The 22,029-nt window shown below is 37.6% G+C and overlaps 1 protein-coding gene across 2 annotated transcripts; it reads left to right on the top strand.

The window, feature by feature from the left end:
• The first annotated feature begins 17,505 nt into the window (after positions 1–17,505).
• On the top strand, positions 17,506–20,556 carry LOC139700810 (mitochondrial inner membrane protein Mpv17-like). 2 transcript variants are annotated; one of them, XM_071599235.1, is made up of 5 exons: positions 17,506–17,729; positions 17,808–17,923; positions 18,155–18,394; positions 18,519–18,743; positions 20,155–20,556. In XM_071599235.1, the coding sequence occupies exons 1-4, from the start codon at positions 17,657–17,659 to the stop codon at positions 18,699–18,701; spliced, it is 612 nt and encodes a 203-aa protein (XP_071455336.1). In that variant the 5' UTR covers positions 17,506–17,656; the 3' UTR covers positions 18,702–18,743; positions 20,155–20,556. The 2 variants fall into 2 exon arrangements, with proteins under 2 accessions (XP_071455336.1, XP_071455335.1); XM_071599234.1 differs by lacking the exon at positions 20,155–20,556 and having other exon boundaries at positions 18,519–20,081.
• The last annotated feature ends 1,473 nt before the right edge of the window (positions 20,557–22,029 follow it).

The raw sequence follows: 22,029 nt of genomic DNA, 5'->3' as shown, positions 1-22,029 counted from the left end.
ACCATTGAATCCTTCAGTTTCTCATTCATTCTACCTTCCTTCATTCCACCCACATCCTTGGTATATTCCCACAGTCACCTGTATTGGCTAATGTTCTCCCCTTTAATACACTCAATATCAGGCTTGATTACGTGGAAATTTATTTTTGAATGAAAGGAGAATGTGATGTACTATTTCCCACAAAACTTTTATTTGCTACATCTAATGTCAACACACAGGCGTTATCTGAAGGTACCCAAGGATTATGAATTGGCATTGAAACTAGTTGTCACAAATTTAACGTTTTGTGGAAAATACATAGTTATCTTTTATTCTCAGCTCTATTAGAGTATCAACATTTACACTACGTCTACTTGCTAAGACAAAATATAAATAATTCATCATCTTACTTAAAATACTTGGGAATTGAGTGAAAATATTTGGCAAATTGTCTCAGTAGCCAGAGCAACCATAAGTTACAAGATTTTACCCATATTTTCTCCTCTCGGCGGCAGGTGGACATTTTTTCAGGCAATTTTCCTGCAACAGGCCTAAGAAGAAATAACGAGGGAAGCTTGACATGTTTTAGCCTAGGAGTGACCTCATCTGCAGAGAAAGCAATTTCAAAATATTTATTCAAGACTGACAAAATTAAGGTATTGGTGGCTAATTTCACCGAGCTTCAACGCGCCGGGACGGCTGCTTTGTTTTCCTTATAAGGATTCCTGGGAAATACATTCCAGTCGCTCGCAAACCTGACGCTAGATTTGAGCGCACAGCCTTTGTGCTTTGATGGCGAGCGCGATACTAATTATGGTTCCACCGTTGCGTACCAAGTAATGAACTACAAAATTAAAGTTGAATTCTTATCCACTTAACACGCGATCGAATATGCATTCCCTCTCCATTTCTAATCACATGCCAAGCGAGGGGTAGACCAGAAGGTAATCAGATTATAAATTTTGGATCTTCTACATGGACGAAGAATTGAATGTCGTAAATCGAAATTTCAGTGTTTCTGCACATAGGAATTGGAAGCTACCGCGGCCGTGATTGCAACCTCAGTATTTCCGAGGATCGACAATATTTGTAACTTTAGGGGAGGTAGCCGAAAGCAGAGGTGTGGATGAGCAAGGAGAAGGGGTGGAGAGAAACCTGACGTCGGCAGTAGTCCAGTCTTAACGAAAGGCGCTAAGGGGTCCGCAGTTTAACGTCCCAAACGACGGACGGTGAACTCACTCAAAGTGCTCTCCACGAAGAGCCTTCATCGTAGGGCTCGAGACACCACTGAAAAATACCTGCAGCCTCTAGGATTCAAACTAGGCCCCTCAGGGTGGGAAGCCAGTACGTTACCCACCGCACCATTCCGATCCCCATTGATGACAATTACGGGATCATCATTAATACATCCCCAAGACAATAACCAACTACACCTGAGCCAAGCTGAAGACCGGATTTAACGCGTACTTCAACCCTTTGCTCAGTGAATTTATATACGCTTGCCAGCAAGAGAAAGCACTTTTTAAAATAATTTTTTTAGGATGACTACATACGCACCAACATGCAACCTTCAATTTTGGAAAGTGGCCCTAAGATCTAGATTATCGAAATCTGACAATTAGAAACTATATACCCTGAACACGTTTATGAAGAAGCCTAATCTATCGCTGTATGTTTGCACGTGGGCTTGTACGTAATCGCAACTCACCTATGATATAGAGCTGCCCGTGATTTCGACCGCTTAGTCTTCTCCATAGTAGCTCGACGATATGCCCTCGCCGGATGCCACGAACCCCGGGATAACCATCCGCTTCGATCGGGTTGCTCATCCCGGCTCTCAAATCCAACTGACGAGACCAAATGCCCGTCCGCAAATAAGGAGGGGACTTTTGGGGGAAGATTAGGGGGGAAGGGGGGCGGGGGAGGCTGGGGGGGGGTTCGTCGAGTGGGAGATATCGCACAAGAGAGAGTGAAATCGAATTGGGACGATGGAAAAGGGGGCGGAGGGAATTGTAAGCCCATTTCAATTCCGAAAGTGCGCTTTTCGCGTATCTACGCAGGGCTTTGCACTGGAGCGAACTAAAAAGGCGGGGAGACATACCCAAAAACTCACCCCTAGAAAGAAAGGGATACTTCCAAACAGTCTAATGGAGTTACTGTCTGCGTACGGCCATACCATCCGGCCTGCGATCCACATGGGTGTTAGCCGCGCCTGGAGACCCGCAAGTGAGAGAAGGGGATCTCGGAGGGTGAGCGCACACTGCTCCCAACCCGGTTTTGGAAATCCGGTATGATTCGGGAGTAATATTCCTCTTCGGCCCTGGATTTCGTGAAATCGGGCGTCCGGGGCCGATCCACTCTCAGTCAATTGGCATTCGTCACGTTCATACATATATGTTGAATATAAGATTGGAAGTGGGACCTCTTTTTTCCGAAACTCTTACACTTGGTCCTCTGAAGTCATCGCTCCAAAAACCAAGCATAACGTTTCTGAACATTTCAATGCATGATACGAAGAACGGAATTTAAAAAATCGCACTTTGCCCATTACAATGCAATCAAAATCAGAATCCACAGTGTATTATACAAGTGCAAGTGAGAGCATACTGGTCTGGATGTGAGAACATGGAGACCATTATGGTGTCACATGCCATTTGTCCAGGGGACTAGAATATATGGAAACAATGAATACAATTAATTATCGCTTGTTAATCGAAAATTCGGATCGACAGTGGTTCAGCGTGACACGTTTTGTCGTAACAAAAGCGGTAGAGTTGAGGTCAGAATATTGCTAGTCATTTTCGGTGAAACTTGGTACTTAAAACTAGGCGAGGAGTATGTATGTCTCGGCGCCATAACACAATGCATCTGCGATCAACATTTAGGTTGCCTCGAAGGACTTTGAGAGAACCGCATATTTATGGTTGCCATTTCCATCGGAATTCTTCAGTAAATTTGGCCGTTGAAGTCATTCCCTTCCGGTGAGAGGTTCAATTAGGCATTGTAGGCTTATTTCCATGTTTAGTTATGCCGGTATATTTAATCCAAATATCTAAGTATATCCAAATATAAAATCTTTACTTCCTCGATAACACTGTACTGTTTCCTTAACTAGAGATGGTTGATGACCTTTGGTAAATACATCAATTTATTAATATACTTTTTTACTCAAAACATTTTATCTCATTTGATATTTTCTAGTGTTAAGGTTCCTCTCGTACCTTTTAATTTATCGAGGAGGACTAAATTTATTCTGTAGCGGAGGAAATACTTTGTTTTATCATTAAAGTCGTGATTTTTTTTACCGAAGAGGCGCCCAGTCATCTTAAAGACCCTCGGCGCATACTTTTCAAACCAGGGAGCAAGAATTACGTAAACCTGAATGCTAGTATTGACGAAGAAATAGCACTGCAGTCGGACAATTTTTATTCTGATTCCTTATCGTTCGTGGAAAAATGGCATCTTAAATCCACACTTGATCTCTCTAATTTCACTGACATGATCTCTCCCACCGTAGTCCGATGGGGTTTATAATACATTTTCAATGTCACTGCTAAAGAAATGTCCTTCCAATTTATGCAAGAGATTTAATCTATAAATTAACCTTCGCTCCGTAAGTGATTTCCAGCCTAGCTGCTCTAATATTTTGAATTCGCCACTAAGTTTATCATGACAGCGTTTTACATGTCTAGCTCCTCAACGCTGCACGCGATCCAATTTGGTAATTAATCCAACTTCGTGAGGATCCCATATAATTGCAGCATATTCTAAATGAGGCCGAACCAGCGAAACATAGCGTTTCTCCATGACCTTTTCATCACATTTACCTAGAAATCTTCCAATAAATCCTAATTTGTTTTTAGCTTGTCCACATATTCCCCGTATGTGTTTCACCAAGGAGAGGTCGTGAGTGAGGGTAATGCCTAGGTATTTAATCGAGTTTACGCATTCCATTTCTGTGATTTTAGGCTACGCACTTGCGAGGTGGGATGAAAGGATGGCGGGGATTACTGGAGTAATAGTTACAGATTAATTTATAGCGGAGGGGACGAGAGCCGATGAGGGGTTGCCATAATATGGAATGAAAAGGTAGTCAACAAAGAGCAAGCAACGGAGAGAATTTTACACTGGTAAATTAAAAGCAGAACCGACGAACTCAGTCACTGTTCAGGTATTCATGTCACCAAGCAATCATTAGGAGGAAGAAGTCGATAGGGTAAAAGATCAATTAGAGGATATAATCGCGGAATATTCCTGGAGGGAAGCATTTTAGTGATGAGTTATTGGGATGCAGCAGTAGGCGAAGGAAAAGATGGTTATGAGGTACGCCAGTAAGGTTTGGGCAGGAATATATAATATATAAGTTCTCCCCAAAAAAGGATCTACTCTTATTACACGTGTATTTCTATTCTACTATTATGTGCTAATATATTTTTAATTGATAACAAACTGTGTACTAAATGAATGTAAATTGTATATAGCAGTATTATGCAAGCAATTTTATTTCTTAAGAAGTAATATTTATCATTATCTTCATTCGTAGTCTACCGTTTAAGGAAGGTTTTGGATTGAAACAGTATGAAAATCGCTCAAATTCCCGACTCCATCCAAAAAGACGCAACCCCGCACTACATTTAACTGTTTAACTAAGTCCTAACATTTCCTAACTTCCTTCATTCAGTCCAACATGCCTGTCCTTTTCCTTCCGCTAACTCGTTTTTCTAACGCCCTACCATTGCCTTCACCAAGAATTCATAATGAAAATAGAAATTGTGACTGTTTCTATTAATACAAAATGTGTTCAATCAATTCATATCAACAAATACTGTGATTTTTGACCAAAATTTCCTTTAACTTTGAACTTTCGGGCAAATACCGTCTTCAACTTCCTCCAATTTGAATGACGCAATAGGCGTCAAGCGAGCACTCTCTTTGGTGACCCATTAATACGATCATAATGTTAAATGTGTATGTAATTTTAAATGAAGCACGTTCAATTAATATAAACTGGTCATATCTTTAGCTATTTCATCTGAGTACTGAGTGGCTTTAAAAGCACTTAAAATGAGTACGCCGTCCGTCGGATGGGACGTTAAACTATGGACCCCTTGGAGCCTTTCGTTAAGAGTAGGCTAAAGCCAACACCGAATTTCTCTCCTCTCTTTCTCCTTTGTCATCGATCCTTAATGGCGCAAATGACCTCAGCTGTCAGTCACCTCCCCTAAATCTACTACTACTACGATATGAATTTGAAATTTTGCCACATCTACCCTATTCTCCCAATATCGCCCCAAGCGACTTTTTCTTATTTTCAAAGCTCAAAAAACCGTTGCGAGGGTTGGGATACTCGAAAACACTGGTTACGTTGTCATTCAAGAGATGGTACAATGGCTATCAACGCAATATTCTGGGTTCCATGATTTACTGCCTTCGATAGGTCAAGAAGCGCTGTCGTGATATGTATAACTCAGGGTGGTGACTATGCAGAGAAGTCTTAAGAGTAGCAAATAAAATTAAGTTTCTATCTCAATTATTTTTTGTAATGATTGAAAGTTGATTATACCCCCTTGTATTCAACAAAGTCGGCTGATTGTTTTTCGGGAGGAAGAACTGCTGATTGCCTCACTAATGTCACTGGACCGTAAATACTGTACACCGATCAGTGTAAGGAGGTCGTCTTCAAATTACTCAAGTTTATTTTCGGCTTGTTTATGAATCCCACCTCTTTGCAAGGATTTCAAATACATCACCTCCCCCACCAATGTCCCTTCATATTACGTAATTATTGACGCTGATATTAATTCATCAAGCAGGTAACTTTTTTCTAAAAAAAAAGAAGAAAAAAGTTGTTTAGCTTTGACGAAAACGTTTTTCACCAGGATCATTTAATAATCGCTTAATAGAAGAGTTTTGACAGAAAAAATTCGCTACCATTATTCATGACTTGTTCTTTAAAAAATTCAATGGTATAAGCATACCTACAGCAAATTGAACCAAACATTTGGAAAACATTCGAATAGTTTCGGGAGTACTTGAATAATTTTGAAAAGATTTTTCTAATTAATTTTTTGGACTACTGAAATTGAAAATAAACACCTTGGCTTTTTCAACTTATTTTCAATTTCAATATGAAGATTTTCCACCACGGGGAGAAAGGAATTGCATTCTCCATGAGGCAGGGGTTAGTCATCACCAACACTTCGTTTAGACACCCCAAAAGACGTAAGTATACATGGAAAATACTTGGTTACTCTGAAAGGTATCTGTTAGATTATATTGTAGTTAGACAAAGATTTAGGAACAGCGTGATCAATTTGCACAGGTTCCCGAGAGTGGATGCGGACTAATCACAATTTAGTTGTTATGAAGTGCAGCGACCGATTCAAAAAGAAAAGGCAAGGTAGGCGGGTTGGGAAATGGAATTGAGACGCATTAACTGAATTGACAAGAAAGGAATATCAGCAGGCTGAATTTAAGAATTTTCTAGAGAATATTATATCTAATCTGATGACCTTCCCCTGAAGCTAATACTCAAAAAGGAAAAATAGTGGAAGAAAAGAGAAATAAAACCCTTTGAAATAACTCCAGTATCACTAAATTTAAATTGCAAAGCCTCTACATTACTCACTTGTTTTGACTCATTATGACATAAACGGAACATAAAAAGAGAACGATTAAAGGCTCGGGTTACTGTTGATCGGAAATAAAATCTCAGAGCAGCACATTGCTAATTTCAAATCCTTGCAGATGTTGTCAATATCAATTTAGAAGTATCTTTAATTCAACAGGCAAGCCATCATTAGTCACCCGTCATGGGAAAGGGGGGGTGGGTTTGAATGATTATCTTAAATATCTGGTGGACTTTTTTTGTTAGTTAAGCAGGTCAGTGACATCAATTTGCACGATGAAGTAGCCTCCGTTGAGCATAAAGAATTTATTTATTTATTTAATTTATAACTTTCATTATTTTAACCTACTCCTTGTTTACAAATTTGGTATTTTCGATAGAATTAGGATAGCTTCCACTGGACCTTCTGTCGCGATGCACGCCTGCGCCGGTGAGTGCGTGGCTCTAAGGGCCTGGATCGTTGCGTTGGAGGGTATCGTGATTGAGCTTCGGTCTAGTAAGGTTGACGGGAAGGTTGCTCTTTCGCAGAAGGGCCTGACTCTGGGTGGAGTTGCGAATACTCGTCACGCCAATGGGACCGCACGGATTCGTCCGAATGCAACATGCGGCGGGGTGATCGAGAGGCCGCCCGGAGTCCAATCCTTAGATGGGGGAGAGGTTCCATTCCGGAAACCGGAGGATTTCAGAAGAATCAGGAAGCGGACGACAGAAAATGGACAAAAAATATATGCTGTGTTTAACTGACTAGGATCTAATTTTCAAGACCGCCGTACAGTTTAAAAGAAAGTAATAAATGACATCTTATTTCCTTTCAAAATACCACAAGAAATCCGTCTAATTCAGCGGGTAAGGGTAAGCGAATGCCTGCAGATAGAGTAAGTTGTCCAAAATATTAGAGCAGCTACACTGGAAATCACTCTTCTTTTTCTATCATAGTCTGTACCAATAAGATTTCATTTTCCAAGCAATCTAACAAAGCCTCCCTGGTTTATTTCAGATGGATTATGCAGGAAAAATTCAATTTTATAGTCATGAGTTTAATATCTTGTTTATTAAGTGTTTCTTAGTTTCTTTTTCTTCTATCTATCTGACAGAATTTTTTTACATTCGACAATTTGATGACCTGTAAATCGCTTTAACCATTCGAGTCGTCGTCACTATTCCAATCTTTTGACCGCTGGGGTGGTTTTTTCTTAGAATGTTGAGTATTTTTTTCCTGTAACGGCGAAATTATCTAGTCAGGTATCTCCGTCAGTATCAGTTTCAAGTTAAAGGTGACTTCATTGGTACGTAACTTAGTATCGTGAATAATGGTAGGAAGAGAATATTTTCTGAAAATGGGCTTGATCCGATTGAATTTACGTATCACTGCCATCACGCCGTTCTATTTGAAAATAAACAACAACAGTGGCCAACAATCGATGGCATAGAATACAAATTTGTTGACTGGTTGCATCCAAAATCAAGCTTATAAGCTGAACCGTAAATACTATCGTTTAATCATAAACTGTTTTAATGGGTTTAAAATTAAGCAAGGTAAACTGGGGCATGTTCAGTTAAGTTTTCCTCGAAGAGTTTAATTTACTTTTTTTATCGATTGGTCATTTATTAGGAATGAAAATATTATGAAAAAAGTGCCCATGTGTTCATTGAAAAATTCTAACGGTGCTACCGAGACTTTTTTTTACAAAGGGTAAGCTACTGACTACGCCATCATCTTCCCCATAAAATCTCCACCTCAGATTTTTTGGCTAAACGCAACTCCATTTTACAAAAAACTGAACTCTATGGTAGATACATATATTATGTCCCTAATGGCATATCAATTTAGATGTCATGAAACCAGGCCGTACTGGTATGTTGGAGGAATTCAGTGGGGAGCTACTTGATTCACGAAAAGAGAATTAATTAGAAAGGCACATCGCACCTGAGCTTCCTTACGACATCGAGGGAATTATTATGCCACCAATCATATTGACAAATATGACGATAGTGATAACTTAAGAGAGCTGGTTACCGTCACCGACAGACTGAAGTACTCGTTCTTCCTTCACACGATACGCAATCACAGCAAAATCGAACCAATCACTCAAATATTTTTATTAGAAAAACAAAATTTAACAATTTAGTCAATCATAAAAATTGCTGCATAATGCATGTATCCCTGTGTTCCTATGTGCGCGTGCGTTTATGTTTATAAGCAAATGTGCCTATATTCACATGCATGTACGAAGACGCATTTGTGCATGTATGGCTGGTGCCCTAACATCCCCCACCACACGCCTGTGAGGGGACATGTGGAGTATTGCGTTGTAGATGTTTTTCACCCCGATGTTGGGCCAACTCAGGAAGGCTCTGAGAGTTGGAAACTGAAACCAAGGAGCTAAATAAGGCGAACAGGACCCTTGCCTGAAGAGGTTATATTTTATTTTAAAACTCTGTGTAAGCTGACGCTTAACCAGAATGGTCATCGCTACAACTCACGAGACGCTAATAGCTAATTGATTTAAAACCGTCAGCACTGCAGATTGATGGGTACGTGATCATAGCAATCATGAGGTCATTACTATAAAGGAATGTGTGTAACCAGGATGTAGTTTTACGTTTCGTGAATTTAGAGAAGGCGTTCGACAGAGAAAACTGGGCACAAATTTAAGGAACATTTGGCTGAAGATAGGGGTACACTAAGAGACGGCAAAAAGGAGCGGAAAGTGAATTGAAATTGGGGAAGGGTGGTGTTGGGAAGAGGGATAAGACGGGTACGGTGTGTCCATTATCATCTACTTTTCTCAATTGATACGGAACAAATGGTGATAGAGGCATGAGAAGGTTCAGGAGTGAAAGTATGTGGGGAACTCTTTAAATCATATTCACGGATGATCAGGCCTGAGTTACCCAGTCAGCCAAAGTCACATAAGGCAATCTTTAAATACCGCATTAGAGAATCCGTGTGATAGCTATGGGATGAGATTCAATCATAGAAAGACAAATTGAATAAGATTCTCAAGGAGAAGGAAAGTTAAGAAGAACATTTAGGTTGACGGACGTAAATTAGAACAGGTAAAATATTTTATCTATTTCGGAAAAATTTTGATGAAAGTTTGCAGTGTGGTGGGGACATTAAAAGAACAATGGCATTAAGTAAAGAAGCATGTACAAAGAGACCAGTCGATGACATGCACTTTAATTAAAAACGTCAAGAAAACAATTGAAAACTTGGATATGAAGCGTAGTTATGTATGGCTCGGAAATTTGGTCTTTGAGGCAAGAGGATAGGCGTAGATTAGAGACCTTTGAGATTTGAACGTGGAAAAAATAAAATGGACCGAAAGATCAAATGAGGAAAAGATGGGCACGGCAGAGAAAGAGAGACAGCTATTGGGAGTGATTCGAAGAAACCACGAAAAGCCAGCGCATGAGACAGCGAGAGGCAATGAGATACGTGTCTGAAGATTTTCATTGGGGGATAATGCTGGGAAAACAAGGTAGTGGGGGGGAAAGAACAGGCATTTGTGAAAGAATAAAGGGAGTTAAAAAGGATTCAAAGCTTAAGAATGAGCTATTAAAGTATGAGCAATGTTAAGCATAGGGTTTAAGGATATTTTGTTACGTGTAAGGTAGGATTAATGGAGAGAAGTACCTTAGTGTGTGGTGTCAAGGGTCATATAAAACCTACCGTAACAGCGTAGAATATTATTATTTTAATTTTATATCTCTCGCGATTTTTAGTAAATCGACAAGTAGTTTTCACCCCTCGCTTTAACATTCACCAAAATCAAGGGCTTAATGATTTACAAGTGAGCAGCTTTTACCTACAAGCCAAACAATTAACATAAAAGTAAGAATTGATCTGAAAATTTGGTGAAATTCCACTTGTATTTGTTTTGGAACTATTTCACGACATTTCATAAAACTTACTTAACTGGGACATGGTTGGTGACTTATATTTATAATAATGTGAGCGCTCATTGATATTACAAAGCATTGAAACCGTATTCTTAAAATTTACCCATTTGTAATGAAATTAAGGAATAAATATTTAACTATCGGGGTAAAGGTCAAATACAGGATGCCAACAGGTAATTTCTGCACTAGAAATCCGACGTTCTATTCAATATTAAAGAAGAATAAGTATATTTAAAATTAATAATTTCTGTTTATGCGATATTAGTAAGGAATGCATAAATCGATGCAAATGATTGACTAATCGTAGCTTTCTGGAGAAAGGATAAATTACGTTTAAACGTGAATTCAACTGTAAATTGATTTAATATCAGTGATCATGATACTACAGAACAATGGTTAAGTTCCTGTTGTCGTTGTTATACTTCTGGGGTTATTAGTTTACTCCTCTGAACTACAGGTCGAAGTTGAGGCCTCATCATCTTCCAGATCAGGGTTGCGTTCCTTTCTATTTGCGGAATCGTGATCGCATTTCATATTCCCCTGCAACATGGCGCATAGTTAATATTATGAATTCATGTAATCCTTCACATGAAACATATTTTAATATAGAATCTTACTCGGCTTCTTCTGCGGGATCTAGAGGTGCTCCTTCCTGATCTTCGTGACCTTCTAGGAGCCCGTGCCGCTTGATCTTTGTAGCACCGCTTTTTATCTGCAGGCATTCTTCGCCACTCCTTACCAGCCCTGATTAGAACTTCCTTATAAGGTAACGGGCACCGCAACTCCTATGGATGGACACTATTAGTTACATTTCCCAATCACATACGAATACGTGTTTAAAGTTAGTCGAAAAAATATCAAAAGAAGTACGTTGAATTTTTCATGTACTTCCTAACCGAAGATGAAGCGACGACGTTCGACACCAATGAGGCTTTTGGAAATATTTACAAATGTTTTCTAAATAATTATAATTGGTCTGTTTTAATTTGATCCTTCGACAAGCGTTTCGCATACAAAAACCTATTCGCATGCGAAAGAACATTTTATCGATCTAGGCTAATAAGTACATAGATAGAGAAATAGCTATTCATATTTACCTTCATGAAATCTTGAATGAAGTTCAAAAATGGATTTCTAAAAACTTTCCTTCTTGCTCTTGACCTAGACCTTGACCTCGCCCGAGACTAAAAGATGATCAAGAAAATTATCGCCGGCTCACAATGGCAACAGTTTAAGGCCTACTATTACCAAATGATGGTAATGCAAAGCAGCAATAGCTATTACTAGACATGAGAATATTTCAAAAAATACTTACTCCTTCATTTCCATCAGCCATTATGCTATTATTTGCGGTTTTACTGTCAGAATTTTATTTTACCTAAATTTCCTGTGGAATGGCGAAAACGAATAAATGTAAATAGATTTAATATCTATGGAACCAATTGTTGTTCAGAATATTTCGTTGTTTATTTATTAATGTGGAGAATTTTTGAATTAATTCTGCATATTTTTGCATGAACTAAAGTATTAATTATCCAAATGAATTAATATACGTATGATTATGATTAATGAAATGTTTTTTATTTACATTTTTCAAACACCGTCAATGACTTTTGGGTAACTATTTCGATTCGACCTTCATACGCAGACATTTTTATAAACATAATGGAGACTCCAATTAGAATGAAATATTTTTCGCGGATTTTGCACATCCTTCCAATTGGGGAGAAAATAATTGGTGAAAAAGTGATACTTACGTGGAAAAAGCATATAAATGTTTCACGTAAAGTTTTTCATGTCGCCATATCGAATCTTTGCTGTATGAGGCACCGAGTTATGAGTTTGTACTCTTTTTTATGTCACACGTGAAATCCAACCCGATCATTTAGCTCATCGTGATCAACTGAGCGCAAAAATAAACATTGACAAACAAAGCAATCCTTCCCCGACCGCACCCTGCAACTCAACCGCTGCGTTGGCGATTCTTTTGTACCTCATACTCGCAAAAATGTCACCTGCGGGTGTTTCGTATACTGCAAACCTGCGGTATTTATCACCGGATCGGGACTCACCTCGACCATTTTGCATGTAATTCCAATCTATTTGAAATTTGATTCGCATGTTTTATAGGAGAAAATGAAACAAAAAAACATCCTTTTGAGTCGAAATTCTGTGAAAGGTACGCTGACTCAGAGCTATCAGTAACCGCAATCGGAAAAAAGTAAATGACTTCACGCTATAAAAAATAAACATAATGGAACCCTGTAAGATGCTAGATAATTTAATTTGGAGGATTATATCTCGAGAAGTAGTCCGAAAGGGAAAAGTTATGTGCCTGTACACATTATTTTAAAGATTTTAACAAAAAAATATTAAAGCAGAAAAATTCTATTTTTTTATTTGATACTACTTCGACGCTTTATCATATCCATGATTGTAAAAAATGTTTAGAAATATCAAACTTTCTTTTGAAAAGTAGCTGTATTTATCTAAAAATTAAAGCAGAGAACAATCTCTCAACGTGTTAAGATAAAGGTGGGATGGCAAAAGTCTGATATTGTGTGGCTGAATTGAACAACTGAACTTTAACCCCGGAAAAAGCGCACTTCTTCTCAGCCTTTCTTCCCCAAATGGGATAGCTTTCCCGGGTCATCTCGTGTTTCTGGCCTTATACATCGTATGAGAGCTCCGAAGAAAATCGTTAGCAATAGGTACACGGTTCAAGAGGAGTAATTGATGGCAGCATAATTACCCACATTGTTTCCTATGACTTAAGACTGAAAAAGAAAAGAGGGAGAAACGGTTTCCAATGAGCTAAACAGGATTTAGATTTATTAAGAAAATCTTATTTAAATTTTGCAAGCTCGTGTTGAAATGGTACGTACGTGGGGGTATGGGCCTAAGTAATTATTTAGCAAAGAAATAACCACGATAACTGGATATAATATATTCTACATGTTAATTGATCATTATGTACATAATAATGTAAATTAGAACTATTAATGTTGATTTGTTTTATTCCAGGAAAATTTATACCGAAGTAACTCGCAGTATGAAGAAGATACAGGCTCGCAGTGTGAATAAGTTAATTCATTTGAAAGTTACAGTTCCCGTTAAATCCACGATGACGGTTGGCTGTTTACGGAAATGATAACCCGTCATAGAAAAGAGTAGTGAGGTGGAAAAGAACTTTTCAAACTGGCCACATGTCCCTCTCAGACGATCCAAGAAGTAGAAGACTGTCGCTCATGGACGATGCTACCTCAGTTAAGAAAGTGTAGGACTTAATCCTATTAGACCGAAGAGCAACCATCCGAATGAACATGATTGTGGCTGATCTCAGAGACGGCAGTGTGCGGAAAATTATTCACAAATAACTGCATATGTCACAGGCACGTTTGTCAGCACGTTGGGTTCCAGGACTACTGACTCCTTTTCAGAAGCAAACACAGCGCGACCGACAATCAAAGCGTTGTGACTTTGAAATTTTGCCACATCGGCCCTATTCTCACCCCCAATGACTTTTACTTATTCCTAAAACTCAAAAAAACCAGGGTCAGAGATTTGATAGCGCAAATGACGTCATTCAAGAGGTGGAACATCAATCGATCAATTCTCCTGAGTCCTAAAATTACGACCTCCGGAAGGCCACCAAACTCTGGGAGAAATGTATTTAACTCTACATGGTGACTTGGTAGAGAAGTATTAAGAATAATAAATAAAAATTAAGTTCCCATCGCGATTTTTTTAGTAAAAGTTAAAATTTTTACAATACTCTCTTGTATAAAAGATGATTCAAGCCTTTAAAAAATTAATATGCCCTGCAAAATTTCTTTCAAATCATCACCGGAGGAAGCCTGCCTTCCGGTGTTGGTGAATGGGAACACGATATCCTCAGGTGAATGATTTAAATTTGATTACCCTTAAGTCTTGAAGGTTCTCCATCTATCTCTGGTCACATTCCTATACGATACAACCTATAATTCCCAGATACCTATAGGCACGCTTTTGACTTCAACACTCTAATAAGGAGTACTATTCGTCAACACTCTTCTCTTGAAAACCTTTTCTCGTAAACTTCAAATCAATAACCTTTTTTCCTCTTTAAACGTTTCCTTTACTCCTATCCTGAGGGCTGTGCCACTTGCCTTCGTAATGTTTCTCTCTCCATCCAATTTCGCTTTGTATCTTGTCTGTATCTTCATTTTCTTACGGTTCACAATCATATGTATTTACTCGATTGTTAAAATAGGGACACGGAATTATAGGACAACGCTACGGACAGGGATGTTAGAAAAAAATCAAGAGAAAATGGAGAATAGGAGAATAAGGATACAAGTTGTGTCCGAAATGAGCCGGAGAGAGCGAGATTTACGGAGTAATTTATACGCATTGCGGCGAGTCAACTTGGACTCGACTTACTGAGCTTTGAAAAATAAAAAATTCAATAAATAAAAACAACAGTTTTAAAGTCGTGGTCCGGTTTGATAGTTGACGGTAGGTCTCACTTAGTACTAAGCCCAATAGCGTGTGGAATTCACACATCATGGCAATGAGGGTAGCCACTTACTCTCTCCCTGTGCCGCCTGTAGTCTCCCAGGAAGATCTGGTACCCGAAAAATCACGCGGCTTGGGTAAAGCTGATGGTGCCCAGAAGCATCCTTATGAAGCAAGGGAAAGACTTGTGCGTGGAGTCCTGCAATTATTCTTGGAAATGAGAGACAATTGTGTATATGAATACTCAAAATATGTAGCATCGACTTCAGGAATCCATTTAGTACGTTTTATTTTATTTTTTAGAGTAAATAACAATTTTTAGTGCATTAAGTTTTAAGAAATGCATGTTGAACCTCCTTCGCAAAATATGACGTTTTCTAAATGTCCACAGAATTTTCCATAAAATATTTGAGGAAAAAAAACAAAAAAGACTAACAAAATTTCGTGTCATAAAAGATATCATTTAGGTTGCAATTTTCATTTTTTTCCAAACACACACTATGTATTTTACTAAAAGCGATGAATGGCAATCCGAAAAAAAATTGAAAAGGGTAAAAAACGGAAAGTACTTAGTTTCCTTGTTCCATCTATCCTTCTTCTGTTCGTAAAATATATTGCTCTCATCAAAATCGGTACATTATTTATTTACTAGCACTAGTTACTTGGTCTAATTAGGCAAGATTGTAAAGTTTATGGTTCTCCAGAGAAACGCGGTTCATTTCCATCATTAGCAGGTTCAGTTGGCAACATTGATTTCTTGTCGCTCTCAAACTTTAAAATATTTTTAGCCATTTTTCTCTCAGCCTCTTCTCTCAATCTATAAGCTTCATCTAAATTCCTTTCTAAGTTAATGGCATCCTCTCCGATGCCAGAAATTACTTTGGAAGGGTCTATGGTGGAGGGAGAATCGACGGGACGCGCCCATTCTTGTCTTAAATCCGGATCTTCATCAGTTATATCTAAGGAAATCCTCTGTTTTTCCGGGTAAATTTCAGTTTGTTTACCCACTAGTAGTTCCGGATTGATGCAAGAGAATAAATCTACCCCGTGGCTCCTTTTGACTTGACTACTTGGTCCATTCCGCGATAAATAATGACGTACCTTGTCTTCAAAATCAGAACGTCCCACCAGCTCAGCAATGAACTTCTTCGGATCATTGGGCCGTTGGAGATACACGGCTCTGAGAATCACGGAGACTACGGCAGACACCTTATAGAGAACGATGAGAGATTAGGATAACAGCTAAGACAAATGGGCTCATACTGGGGATGATCCAGGAAGGAGAAGGGAGGGAGGATAATTAATGAATGAAACAAATTATCTTTCGTCTCAAGTCACATTTTCATTAACACTGTGAATAATTAATGGCATAATTCAGCATCTGTAGAAATCATGGGTCCTTTCGAACGGGAGGACGAGTATCTCTCATTTATCTCTCACCGAAAACCATCTCCCCTGACCGGAATCAACAATACAGTTTATTTGTATTTTTTACCACATTTTGTTTATTCTTTGGTGAATAATCCCCGAAAAAGAGTTATAACTCCCATATTGAACTGACCCTCAGTTGTTGGTATTGCATTTAAAACTTGAGTGCTTTACCTCTTATTTTTGTAAAGAATTTAAAGGAAAATCCAGTATTATATGTTTCAGATTAAGCATCAGTATTATTATGCCAACATTACCGACATACAAATCCCAAATGAATTATGGAAACAGAAACACCTATAATCTAAATGCTATTAATAAGAAATACAAATCAGATCAAACCAAATAACACGAAAATACTACCGCTATTTAATTGCAATGAAGCCAAACAGATAAGGAAAGATAAAGGAAACTTTACAAATAGTTAAGCGGGGAGTGCATGTATGTTTGTGTGTTTCTTGACACACATACACACATTCTGTCAGTACTTATGGTTTTACATGCATATTAAACTATCCAAATATATAATCTATCGAAGAATATAAAATAAATATTTGATGTTAAAAGGCAAAATAATCTTACTTGGGGATGAGCCATTAAATAGCGCCTGTTTTCTCTTCTCAAAAAAGTTGTCTTGAGGAAATTGAGTTCTTCTTGCTGCGAACTTGAAAGCGCTCCTCTATCATATCCCAGCATGCCCCATGGAGCTGCGGAAGGGTCATTATGAATACTTCGCAGCACAGGAAGTGTTTCGTCAATTAAAATCGTGTCCATGTCATCTGTCATCTATAGTAAAACATTCAAGCAGCTATTAATACTCCAATTAAAACCATATTAATAAAATTAACGAAACACAACGATGGAATAAATCAAAATAGTTGGTGATCACAAATATTAGCTACCATAATACGAAACTAACCTTATATAATCAATATCGCCAGAAAATAATTTTTGAATGTAGCTCCTACACCGCCAACTCGAAATATTGATTCTCCATGCAGTTGTTTACAAAGGTAAAAGATGGCATTAGCGGCGCGAAGATGAACGTCGAATTTCGCAGCATTTGAAGTACGGTCGGCAGTAAGTTGAGCAGTTGACCAACAATTACCCAATGGGGGGAAGAAGTTATAAAATGCTTATCGCATCGACCTCTCCCATAAAAATAAAATGAGTAGTGCAAGGGCCAGTTGAGTTTCCTTCGCATTGGTTTTCTTGAATATGAGGCGGGCACTAGTAGTGTATCTTCGTCTCCTTGAGAATCACCCATGGAAAGTTCAGTCAATACAAACAGGTATTTTTTAAGTACTTTTTTATTGGGCACACAATTCTCACGCCCCGGAGCGGCTGGTTTAATTATCTGTGGTTGCAGGTATTCTCATGTCAGCAGGAGACGTGCTTTCTCAAACTGCTGTTGAGAAGAAAAGATTTTCGGAAATGGATCCAGTCAGGGTGGCGAGATTTGGAGCTCTAGGCGTAGTTTTTATGGTAAAATACGTGTATTTATTTTGAACATATCTGTTTTTAGTCCCAAAAAGTATATGCTATGAATTGAATGATATTGGTTTGTCCAATGGTGAGTGAAAGTTATAATAGGGTGTATTAAAATCCAATTTCTGTTTATTCATTGTTTGATATCAAGATCTGGGGCATAAAGAGACAATGCAACAAAAAAATTAACTAGTCCTCATTGTCTAAATGTGAAGCATTTCTTGACAGGGTCCGGCACTCTGGGCATGGTATCAAGCCCTGCATAGGTTTGTTGGGCCTGGAGGAAGAGGAACGAAGGGCCGCGTGATTCTCGGTCTTAAAAAAGTGTTCTGGGATCAGGTGGTGCTGGCGCCACCTTTTTATGCCGCCTTTATTATTGTGAACGGTGCTATACAACAGAAGGACTGGACTTCCATTCGACGGAGTATAGATGACAATTTCAAAGACGTGATGATAAATAATTGGAAGGTGATTATAATATTGTTTTGAAATGTTTTTTGTTCGACTTAATGATATCTACATATTCTTGCATCAATTGTATTCGTTTATAAATATTTTGTGTTATTATTTTTCATCTCTCGGTATGTACCAGCTTTGGCCTGCTGTGCAGTTTGTCAACTTCAGTTTTGTACCCTTGAAGTTTCAAGTCCTATTTGAGCAGTCATTCTGCTTAATATGGAACACTTATTTAGCATGGAAAATGAATCGCAGCAAAGTTAAGGAAGAGGTTGAAGATCACAAAAGCCCTACAGAAAGTAATGAAACACCAAAGTAAATAACAATACATCCTTGGACTGAAGTGTCTTTGAATGAAGTGGTACGTAAAAAACTCATAAAACCCTTTTGAAGAAAAACCAATTTTGTTGATGTGAAGGGTTGTTTATCCGACTTTTGATTAGAAATATGATTCATATTCATGTGGAATTTGAATTATATCAATATAGGATGTTGTATATGCCATGTAACTAACTGGCATTCTGCACCATCAAATTCAAATTTGTATGCATTAATGGATCTAGTTGTTCAAGTTTTCAAACTAGTTCTTTGCTGTTTGTACAGCTCTTAATTTTGACTCAACTACAGGTTTGCATCCTCACTGCATTTTTTAAACCTGTCACCTCGTGACATTCATATCAAAGTTCCCTTTTTACCTGTGTCCTAGCCATTTTTTGTTGTTGATGATATTAGGCTGTGAATTGTCTTTAAGTCTCTTTTGTGAAGCCAATGTGTTCTGTTAGGGAAAGCTGAAGAAGTTATTTAATACTAAAATGCTTCTCTCATAATCAATATCAAAGTGAATTAATTATCACAGTTAATCATTATTTTTTATGGGCCAGATATGTGTAAACATAAGATTTTTATCATTGTTTGTTGGGACATGGTCCATTGATAGTTTATTGTTGCTGAAGACAAAAAAAAAGGGTTTATTGTCATCCCAATTGAGTGGAAAGTTCTAGTAATGGCTACATAGTGGGATAACTTGGGAGTTTCATGTTCTCATAAAAAATATTCAAGGAGAAATGCATAATTTCTGCATTATCTCTCATTAAGTAGATTAATTGAAGCATGAATATTGAAGTACAAGGATCGCTGTTTACTATTATTCTTGTAATGTGATTTTAATAATCAACCTTCTTTAATCTTCAAGCATTTACAAAATGAATCTTGCTGTAAGGAAAATTTGTCAGGGTCGTAAACAGTTTGTAATTGTTCATTGTACAGACATGTTTAAACTATTTGTGTGTGTGATCAGATGATGGAATTGAGAATATCTATCAGAAAAGTGTGCCAAAAGGAGATGTGAGAATGGAAACGTGCTGGAGTCAACTGTGGTTGATTAATTTTCTATGTTTACCTTGTTCTCCATTTTTGATATATTGGATTTTATTGTTAAACCATATAACGCCTTTCACCTAGTAATGTCCGTTGGCTTGTGTCTTTTAAGTCTTGTATTTAAGTAACTTTTTTGAAAAACAGATAAGTGATCACGTATTAGTGGTCATTTCATAATTGTATTGTTTTTTTTACAAATGATGTAATTTCCAAAAAGTCATCATTCATTGTTGAAAAATATAAGAAAGAAACTTGTCAATTTAGCAACCAGAAAACAAAGAGTTGGTGGTGCTATTTTGTGTTAAGAATAAATAAATTATTTTGAAAACTCAAATCTTATCTGGTTTAATTTAACTATAAATAAACCATTAATACGGTTTTCCACCCGAGGGTAGGTGTGATAGGTGATGGTAGATTTCTCCCAATACTAAGCCCAATGGCATGTGGAAATCAAAAGTTAGCAGGGTAGAGCCCTTCCTGTGCCAGCTATGGTTCCCAAGAAGCTCTGCTACCCAATGTCTCACACAGCTTGGGTGAAGCGGAGATATCAAGGGAGGCTTGTCCAGGAATCGAACCCGAGCCCTCCGGTCAGTAGTCCAATGCTCAACCACCAGACTACCACATTCCACCTTTTAACTATGTAATTAAGATATTATAATTATTATTGGGATACATTTTATGGGAATTTTTCAATTTTAAAGGAAAGTTTTCTTTGTTTTAATATTCATGTCCATTCACTTTGAATTAATACGAGAGAAGTGTTTCACACCATAATGAAACCTCTTTGTGTCACACAGCTGTTTTCATTACACTCAAACGCTAATTGTGAGATGGAAGCAATGACTGTGATGATGTCGTAGCTATAACCATCTTAAGTTAAATAAAATATTGGTTTAAAGACTTTTATGCCTTTCTTGATAAGGTGTGATTCTTCTGGGTGACAGATTTGTAATTAGCATTCCTAGTCTCCGCTTCAGTGTCATTTCAGTAATTGAAATTTAATACCTTTAAAGCAACGCTTGATTTTATTGGGTTCACAAAATTACTTCAGTGGAATGACTACTGCTATGAGATAAGATTGGTCCAGTACTTGGACCAATGGGGTTTGTCTAATACACAGGTATCAAGCTTTGGTCCGAGTTCACTGAATATTGTACGTATGAAATCAGCAAAAAGAATCCTTTTAGTATTCACTTCTGAATAATTCACCACCTTGTGATAACATGACATTTTGAGTGTCTAATTTGTGTTCAGGGAACAAATAATTGAAAGCAGTTTTGCTAGGTTTTTTTGCTAATTTGGAAATGAAGGAATTCGAAAAAGTAGTGCATCTCTTTTTAAATTGTATGATATTTGATTTAATAATAGCCAGTTGGCTGTGAAAGATACCAATGTAATGTCAAACCGGGACTAGGGGTATGAGGCATTATCCACCATACTAAGCATAAATTCAGGAATGGAATGTTTGGTACAGAATTGGTGATATTTAATTTTTTGTTCAGGAAACTATAATTTAGACTGCAATCTTTGTAGATTTTGAATAATAGTTTTTAGGGAGATCTAAGAAACTGGTGGCCATAGCATCAGATGTTTGGGTCCCACTTTGGGAAAGTTTACTAATTTCTTTGAAGTCTCGATGTAAAAAATTCAAAATTTGCTGCAAAAGGCCAGTAATTGTTTACAATGGTACAGAAAGCTTATTACTTCTAATTCTAGTCAAATAAAATGTTAATGTCACCATAAAAATATCAAAATCAACGTCAATTTATCATATCATTATATTGCTATTTGTATCTTTGTAGGTTGAAATTTATTCAGTTATAATGCAAAAGCAATATTTTTGTATTTTACATCATATTGTTAACGTGTAAATAATGGTAGGGTAATCACCAACACCCAAGCCCTAGGTGGAGAAAAGCCTACCTAAATACTCCCAGACCCAATTTCATATTACAAATAAGGTGCATATTACCTTCTGTGAAGTGACATTCTACTAATTCATTTTTGTAATGATTTTATTGATCATATTAGTTTGGGTTCGTCAGTATTTTAGGAGCAATTCGTAGGAGACAGGTGTTGGATGAATTTTGTTTGACATGCTAGAACCTTTTAATTGTTATACCGCTTATATTTATTCGTTGACAGAAAAGTATTATGGCCGTAATGAAAGTAATGTATTCACGTATGTATCTTTAACTGAATATTTATTATTACTTCTTGAATTCAAAATAAAAGCCAAACTTTGTTGGATTGGCTGGGAGTGGGGTAAC

The sequence above is a fragment of the Hetaerina americana genome, unplaced genomic scaffold (assembly GCF_022747635.1).
Source record: "Hetaerina americana unplaced genomic scaffold, ioHetAmer1.1.p SCAF_11, whole genome shotgun sequence".
Lineage (NCBI taxonomy): Eukaryota > Metazoa > Arthropoda > Insecta > Odonata > Calopterygidae > Hetaerina > Hetaerina americana.
Note: the sequence above shows the minus strand (reverse complement) of the source record. Positions and strands in the feature narration are given on the sequence as shown.

Coding starts and splice junctions, on each gene's coding strand:
- LOC139700810 (XM_071599235.1), top strand. CDS start 17,657: ATGAGGCGGGCACTAGTAGTGTATCTTCGTCTCCTTGAGAATCACCCA. Junction 17,730..17,807: donor AGTTCAGTCAATACAAACAG/GTATTTTTTAAG, acceptor CTGTGGTTGCAG/GTATTCTCATGTCAGCAGGA. Junction 17,924..18,154: donor CTCTAGGCGTAGTTTTTATG/GTAAAATACGTG, acceptor ATTTCTTGACAG/GGTCCGGCACTCTGGGCATG.